This window comes from Melanostigma gelatinosum (assembly GCF_949748355.1).
Source record: "Melanostigma gelatinosum genome assembly, chromosome: 2".
NCBI lineage: Eukaryota > Metazoa > Chordata > Actinopteri > Perciformes > Zoarcidae > Melanostigma > Melanostigma gelatinosum.
In genome coordinates this window covers 12,731,413-12,740,217 of record NC_136635.1, presented here as the reverse complement: position 1 = coordinate 12,740,217, position 8,805 = coordinate 12,731,413, and the positions used below count along the sequence as shown (strand labels likewise).

At 39.7% G+C, this 8,805-nt stretch overlaps 1 protein-coding gene across 1 annotated transcript; it reads right to left on the bottom strand.

Annotated features, from left to right (window-relative positions):
• Window positions 1-4,899: 4,899 nt before the first annotated feature.
• irf8 (interferon regulatory factor 8) lies at window positions 4,900-8,805 on the bottom strand. The gene is made up of 9 exons (XM_079285139.1): window positions 8,736-8,805; window positions 8,421-8,631; window positions 7,769-7,952; window positions 7,527-7,624; window positions 7,208-7,265; window positions 6,721-6,765; window positions 6,181-6,573; window positions 5,926-6,041; window positions 4,900-5,799 (listed from the first exon to the last, which is right to left on the bottom strand). The coding sequence occupies exons 2-9, from the start codon at window positions 8,589-8,591 to the stop codon at window positions 5,602-5,604; spliced, it is 1,263 nt and encodes a 420-aa protein (XP_079141265.1). The 5' UTR covers window positions 8,592-8,631; window positions 8,736-8,805; the 3' UTR covers window positions 4,900-5,601.

Here is an 8,805-nt window from a genome sequence, read left to right as displayed (position 1 = left end):
TTGTGTGCTGGAACATCTTCCTGGCCTCTTTCCTGTGTTTCCTGTCCAGAGACCGATCAGGCGGTCAGGGATCACTCTTGTCAAAGAGTGCAGCAACCAGGACAGAGACTGATGCAATTCTCAGCTGTCGCCTCACCCGCTGATTCACATACAATGAACCCAGTCTCCTTCTTTAATATTACTTTGAATCCAGGGCTGTCTGTCACTTTACACTTAGTAAACTCTGTAAACAGAGTTGATATAGTTATTCCTACAATTGTATTTATATTTATCTGTTTACTGATTTGTCCTATGTTTATTTAAAACTTTGTGAGCTCTATTCATGAATCACTGTGAGATCAGTCCCACGCAAGTCACTCAATTTACCTTCAAAAACCTTCTCACAAACAGAGCTACAAAGATAGCCTTTGTGCTTTTATCTTATTGTACTTGTGAGGTCCTGAGCACTGGATAATCTGATGTAAAAAGGCAAACACACTGTACTGAGGGAAGGCAGCTTGATGCTGATATCATAACATGTTTGATGGCAGTTTACAAAAAAACGCTTTCCCGTAAATCCACATACTTCCTTATCTTCACTTTTACATGTGAAATCTTTCCTGCGACATCATATTATTTCCGCTTTTTGCACGTTTCGCGATCTCTCTTGTTGTCTTCAATAGATGAAGATAGAAGATTTACAGTTCTCGTCCGTTCATTATTTTAAGACTTTTTCACAACAATTCATACAACAAAATGAACAGTTAACCCCGAAGAAAACCTTTATAAGTGCAAGGCTTTAGGGACCTTTGGTTTGAAGCACATGAACTGATACTGATTAGAGGATATGATCCTTGATCAGGGGCTACCAGTGTGTGTGTGTGTGTGTGTGTGTGTGTGTGTGTGTGTGTGTGTGTGTGTGTATGTACGTGTATGTACACAACATGTGTGGTTAGGTGGCTTTCTCCCTGCGTCCCAGGATGTGGGCTCCCCGTCCACCTGTGTCTCCACTCACAGCGTCCTCAGGGCTCTCCCAGTTCCTCTCTGGATGCCTATTCTCATCTCAGCCACACTGATTCTAAACCATTCTCCCCAGAGACACCACCAACGCATCCAACACTGCCGCTTGCATAACACAACCTGTTCATGGTAAATCACAACTTCCCTCCACAGTATTCTTTGCATATATTTTGTCTTACCTGGTACAACATGGATGAGGCCTATAATTACACTCATTGAATTCAAGATGTTTTCAGAGAAACAAAATGCTTCTTAAATATACTAAACCACAAGTAACAATTTGTTGACAGCGTGTTTTATGAGGGTATTTTTATTTACAACTTGTGATTGTTCATGTTAAAATCGAGCTGATACATGCAGTGGAGAACAACAACTGAAAGGTCAGTGCTGAGCCTGCAGCCAAACAGGGACATGGCTTAAAAGGACTGAGGAGTCAGCAAAACTGACAAATCAGGAAACAACAAAAATAGATAAAGTAATTCCTTTAATCTATCAGGAAAACTTTGAGTTTGCAGTAATTCTATTTCTTTCTTTCTTTTTGTTGCGTGATTTCCTTGAAGCGCTGCTTTTCACAAAATAGGCGCTGCTTCCTTTTGGTGGCTAATGTACAACACGGCATATTGAAATGTTATGGAGCAGATGCCCATGGTTACGTATGGTGGCAACATCAGTTCTGTTTGTCTAATGATTTATTGTGGGAAGCCTCAGACACCACAAGGAGCTTTTGCAATACAAAGATAACCACATTGCAGACAATGTGACAATGTGACAGAAAAGAGACTCCGTTAGCAGAAATGCACACAAGCATGTGCTTCCTTCCCTTCCTACTGCACTCCCGGCAGGGGTGGGAAATAAAAATCCAATCTTGCTCTTAAATAAAAGTGTCAATAACACAACTTACTTGTGATCATTTCAAATTGCAACATAAGTAAAACTATAAAGGCATTTCCAATAAACTGCATATCAGAAGTAAAAGTAGCCGATACTCTTGGAAAATGGTTTCTCCTCCTTTACAATTTACTTTACTCTCTCTTCTCAGACACATTCACATCTGCACCCTGTGTTGACTATAGGAGAAAAACAGATCATTTGATATCATGTCCTTCACTGTGAGAATACAGTATTTATGTACTGTCTAACTACACCAGGTTTTGCTGGTGGTTGAATGGTGGCTGAATGGTTTAGGGCCAAAATACATCTCTGATCTGCTGCTACCTTATGAACCATCCCGACCCCTCAGGTCGTCTGGGACCGGTCTACTTTCTGTTCCCAGAGTCAGAACTAAACATGGAGAAACAGCGTTCAGTTTTTCTGCTCCACATATCTGGAACAAAGTCCCAGAAAGCTGCAGGTCTGCTGAGACCCTCAGCTCATTTAAATCAAGATTGAAGACTTTTATGTTTGCTGCTGCCTTTAATTGAACCACATTCAATTAATATATTAATCAATTTCCTGCATTTCTGCATTTTACTACTGCATTTTATTTCTTGCACTGTCTTTTAATGTTTTAATGAATGTTCTTAATTGTTTTTAAATCTCCTTTTCTTTTGCCTTATGTTTTGATGCTTTTAATGGTTTTATGTGAAGCACTTTGAATTACCTTGTTGTTGAAATGTGCTATACAAATAAACTTGCCTTGCCTTTGCTGGCTTACTGAAACAAGTATCTGGAGGAAATTAATATTGTGGACTATATTGTGCACTGTCTGACTCCCTGTGGTGTCTGCAACAACCTTCTGTTGTCTGATAAGATATATAGCTAAAACACTGGCAAAAACATGAGACATATCATCCACATTTTAAACTAAGTCACCTTTTTGTGAAACACACTTATTAATGTTCTCGCTGAGAGTTAGATCAATGTAGGTCCGTAGGGTAAACGTTAAGCTACTGCCAGCAGACAGACTGCTAACACAGACTGCTAAACAGGGAGGGACAACCAGCATGGCTCTGACCAAAGGTAACAAAATCTACCATCGCCTCCAAAGCTCACGAATTAACATTGTAAGCTTGTGTCTCGTTTGTTAAATCTACATAGAAGTAAAGAAACAACAATTCCTTTTGTTGATTTTGTTATATATGGACAGAGCATGGCTGGCTGGTTCCAGTCTTCTGATATTGATTATTCAAACTAACATTTGTTCCAGTACAGGACTGTAACTCCAAGTTCACAAGTACAGTACTTATATCCCTGTTTACATGGACTATGTGTATCCTAAATACATTATGGTAATTCAGTCTCAGACATACTATTTGAGGGGTGAGGGTAGAGTTTCCTGTGACAGTTTTTGAAGTAAGTTCCTGTTCTGTGGAACTGACAGAACTCTCCTGTAGATAACCACACACACATGCGCACACATACACGGCCACAACATCCCACCTGTGTTTTTAGTCAGTGAACCATTGATTCGATATTCTAATTGAAGTGAAAGGTTTTATCCAGAGATGTCATGTGAAAAGCACATGACTTCTTTCACTATGTGATCTCTGTGAGTCATTACAGCAGACATTTTTTTCGGTAAAAATAAGAAATTCGTTTGGTTTGGATATCACCTTACAGTAGCATTATATGTCAAGCAAAAGTGTCATCATTTATAATGAACATTAGAAACCCAGGTCTGGAACTGAAATAGCTTCTTTGTGTTTGCATTTGTTCGCGCATGTGTGTGTGTGTGTGTGTGTGTGTGTGTGTATGTGTGTGTGTGTGTGTGTGTGTGTGTGTGTGTCTGTTTGTGTGTGTCTCCATATAGCTTCATCCAGAAAAGGTTGTGCGCAATTCCCTGCCAATATTTCCACTATTCACCCAGTTTGACGTGTGAGATGACACTGTCATCTGCTCCCTGGTCTTTAATGACCAACTGTGCGAGGCACAGGACAAGGAGAAGAAGAAGAAGAAGAAGAAGAAGAAGAAGAAGAAGAAGAAGAAGAAGAAGAAGAAGAAGAAGGGATGTCGTTGTCTCATCGTGAATCATTCGGCTCCAATTGGTTATCTCTCTTCCTGTCCTTTCTCTGTTACTCAGCAGGGACATGGAGGAGGGGGGAGAGTTTAGCTGCCTTAAGTAGCCTAAATCCTCGTTTTAGATTCATGCAGTCTTTTAGTTTCATCATTCCTAATCCGGAATAATAATAAACAGTATGTGTTCATAGTGAAGGAAGTGGAGGAGTTTCCTCTATAAACTGCAAAGTACTTTGTTGTAGTCAAACGAAAATAACTGAAAGCCTTTTTAGTAAAGATTTTCCTGATAATGTGATAAAACATTTTTTAAACAAAATGTTTCAATTCAATCTTTAATAATTCCTCATTGTCGCAGACAATATGAAATTCATATTATAATTTCACACGTCTGCAAAAATTGTCGATGAATGTGAAATTTCCTTCATCCCCACAAATATTTGTATTGTGTGCAGCCAAGCAATGTTCAAAGTTCAGAGTTTCAAATTCTTATCAAGATCCTAAATATATGTCAACATATTTCATGAATTGGACTAAATTATGGGGATTTATGAATTAAAGTATGCATAAGGCAGTTATTATTAAGTTTTTAACTTAATCTAATGGTGCAGACATTGAACCAGTCGTGTATATTTGAATATTTCATCTATCAAGCGTGAGATAAAGTCAGTCAAGCATTGACACAAGAAGACAGAAAATATGCTGTTGGCAGAATTACTTGTTTTTCAATTTTGCCATATCCCACCTGACATGCACCAATGGTTTGTATTCACTTCACTTGGGTTTCAAGTTGCAGAGACATAGGTAGCATAGCAGTGGTAATGTGTGGCTATTGAGCATAAACATGGTCCTATATGTTCATCCTGGGGAACATTTCGTTTTGGTCACTTTTGTAATAATGAAGCAATCAAAATGAAAGAAAACGAAATTATTATAAAGACAAGCACGTGCAGTTTAGAACAAACTTAGTTTTACTAGAAATGCAGTTTATAAAAAAACAATCTGATAGTAAAACCTATCTGTAATATAATGCAACATTGCATTTAAAATAGCATGCAATTCTTTATCAAGTCATAAAAAGATTTTTCATTTACTGTAAAAGAAATTGAAAATGATCCAAAAACAATCCATCTCCTCCATCCATTACCATCTTAATGGCAAAAACAAAAAAAGTGAATTCAGCTTTGAGAATTAAATTGTATACATCAAAACTATGGAAATCATTGTATGTATCAAAACTATTGGAACATTTTACATATATATTTATAAAATATGTTCTTGAGATGTGTGTAACATGAAAACACACCACTTTTTCTCTTGAGCTGGATGAAAACACACTAAAAAAGCAGAAGTTAGACACAGAGGTTGTATTAGCGCTGTACAACAACAGAAATTACTGATATACAAAATATTTGGGACCTCCTAATATTGAGCTGCATTTTAAAAGTTTTACTGTAAGAGCTTTACTCCTCCTTATATTTATGTCTCCACTGTGATTGGTATAAACTTAAAAAGTCAAAACTAGTTGTAATACTGGCATTTACCTGAAATACCTTGTATGTTAGGAAAATAAGAAATGTCTGTAATATGTTGTACATTCAGTGTGGTCCACGCTGAAGAGCTCCTGGCAGGTATGTTGCTGCTCCCAGTTCAGGCGGTGATGGGTATGTTGTCACTGTAGCAGGCTGGCCTCTGGGGGCCGCTGTAGCTGCACAGGTCCTGGTAGATGCGGGCCATCTGGTCACTGGCCACATTATCAGACATCTCCAGGTTCGGGTTGGTGCAGTAAGGCTGGGAGCGACGCATGTTCACTGCCTCCAGCAGGTGCTGGCAGTTCACCATAGTGATCTGCCATTGGGAGAGCAGACGGAAAGATGTGGTTTTTTTGTCAACAAACAGCATTTGCAGTGATTTGCAGTCTTTTTCTGTCTTTGGATTTGAGTGGGACGCATCTTATGACTTGACTGGTATTACCTGCACAATGATCAGTTTGCTCTTGGCATTGCTCAGATCATGCAGCTCCTCACCGAAACACAGAGTCACTGCCGGATCAGGAGCAGGAAACTGACCCTCCTGGTACATCTGTAGAGCTGGAACATACAAAGTACAGTTGTTAAAACAATCTTTGCCAGTTATCAATCCTCCATTAGGATTTTGCTTGTTTTAAGCATTGATGAGAAATATATGTGTTTTGAGCTTTCAAATAACTGAAAAAACATAGATGCTCACCTTGAAGAAACTTTCCTGTGTCAAAAATCTTGACTACAGCATCCCTCTCAAGTTTAGAAGGCATGGGGCTGTATTGTGAGCCCCCTTCTCCCAGCCCGCTCCAGAAGACCCGACTCTGGCACAGCCTTTTGATGAAGATGCCCTCTTGGTTGGCACGGACCAGTACACCTCTCTCCAGGTGGCCCAGGAGCTTGCGTGTGACATGGCGCTGGCGGTCGTACTCGATGAGCTCAGCAGGAGGGAAATGAACACTCTGCAAGCTGTCTGAACTGTATTGCGCTCCACGACCCAGGTGCTGTTGTGGGGAGATCCGGCAGCCTTCAGGATGAGTTACAGGTGTGGTGTGCATCAATTTTCCTCCATAGTAGAAACTGATCATCATCTGGGAGAAAGCTAGAGACGAGAACATTTGGTGATAAGTGCAAATGACACAGAAATAATGGCGAAATGCAAACAGCCTGTGGCGTTATTATTACTGTTCATGTCTAACTATAGATCTGATGTTATTATGACGCTTTCATGGATAGCATAAATGAATACCTGAGCTGAGATTGCTTGATGGCAAAGGGTCCTGATGAGGGAAAGCTGTGAAATACAGAAAGAAAATTATGAGTTAAGGCCTTTATTACAACAGTGGACATGCACGACCACACTGTCGTGCCATTATTTTTGCTGCATCATCAGAAATACAGTTTCTCTAACACGATCTCAAAATGAAATAATCCTCTTCGTCAGCAGACTTCAACAGGATGTTAGTCAATTCTTCCATTGCAGAATTCAACAGACAAGCAAATAACCTCAATTTAGCACCCACAATCACAGGGACATGCCATTTAGCTTTCCACTGGGGTTATTTCCAAATGAAGTCATTGAAGATCATACCTCTCAAAGAGCAAACACTAACTCGAGAAATAACACACAACGCTAAGATGTGTTGCCGCTTCTATCCACAACACTGACTGTACTGTGAACAGCTTCATTTAGTCAGGGGAGTATGTTATATATTAACTAGAAAAGATTGTCTTACCGTTGATGCTGCCCTGGGACCAATACTCTGGACTGGCCTGTATACTACAGCCTTCCTCCTGCAAAAAGACAACAACATAAGAAGCTGTTGTCAACAAAAGAACCTTTGTACACAGTCATGTAGACCAAGTGGGAGCTGGGCAGGCTCATTGCAACATGTGTTGGAGTAGAGAGCACAGTGTGGTAATCAGGAAAAAAGTGACCCAAAGCTGATTGAAAATAAAGGGAAGGTGCATCGATAGTATTAGATTTGATTGAGAGGAATGAGAGATGTAAGGTTTATGTTTAAATAAATAATTTAAACTGTGAGGTAGTCTCACCTCTTTAATGAGCTCCTCTATCTCTGCAGGGCTGCAGTCCATGTCAGTGATATCACCAGAGCTGATAGCTGTCATGGTCATCACTGAGCTTTTGCCATCTGTAGGTGAAAGAAGAATACACGAAGACTCGGTTAATGGCACAACATGCACTGCGCTGGCAATTCTAATGATAGCACTATGCAACATCTGTTAAAGGTCATTAATGCTGACTTTCAGGACAGATCCATTTTTCACGAACTTACTCTTCTGCTCTTCCTCGGGTACAATGCGATAGACTTTATAGGGCTCAGAGATGTCCAGCTGCGACCTTTCTGTCACCTCCTCAAAGTCAGGGCTTTTATTCAGGGCACAGCGGAGTCTGGTCTTCCATGTTGCAGGCTCAGCCTTGTCGCCCTCCTTAAACTTGCCTTTAAACAAAGCCCAGGCCTGTGGAGGGAAAAACAAAATATTAAATATGGTCTATGGTAATATTAGACTGATGTTGGATGCTACAAGAAAAACATTTTTTTTCAACTCTCAGAAAGAAAGAGAAAGAAAAAGATGAAGTCTGATTTACATTAATAACAATATTGGCATTTACAATTTAACACTTACAGATTGATATTTTATATTAAAATAACACTGGTGCTTTACATGACTTTCGCTGTATTACTATCTAAAAATAAAATGAATGTATTCAATTTTGTTAAAGTGAGGAAGGATTAAGTTTGATATGCTACAAACAAGTTACAACAATGAAATGTAAAGGTATAACTGATTATTTCCATCGGACCACAAAAGAACTCAAGACTCAAGATTTGTGATCAAGTTTTACTTTTACGCACAGCGCTGCGTAAAACCAAAATCTACAGTAGCCTGTTCTATCGACGGGACTAGACGAGAGTGCTGTCATACCTTAAAAATGGACGCGTCTACTTCTTGGTTGTAATCCTGTTTCCCTGCGTGTTTCCATGGAATTCGGAACATAGTGCGGCTTTCATCCTCCCACTGCAGTCCGGAGTACTGCCCGCTCTGGATCTGCTCCACCAGCCACTGCTTCAGTCTCCGACCTCCCGAGTTTGACATCTTGCTGGAGAAAAGTTGTTTTTGGATTGTTCCCTTGTACCTAAATGATGAGGATACAATTAATGATAGTATGTAAAACGAAACGTGTATTGTATTCTACAACGTTCACCACTTAGAGTAGAAATCAAAAGTAAAAGCACTTACAGTTGGTTGCGCTGTTATCCTGAGACGCTGATGGATGGCTGCCTGTCAGATTTAATCAAGTGAGTTCAGC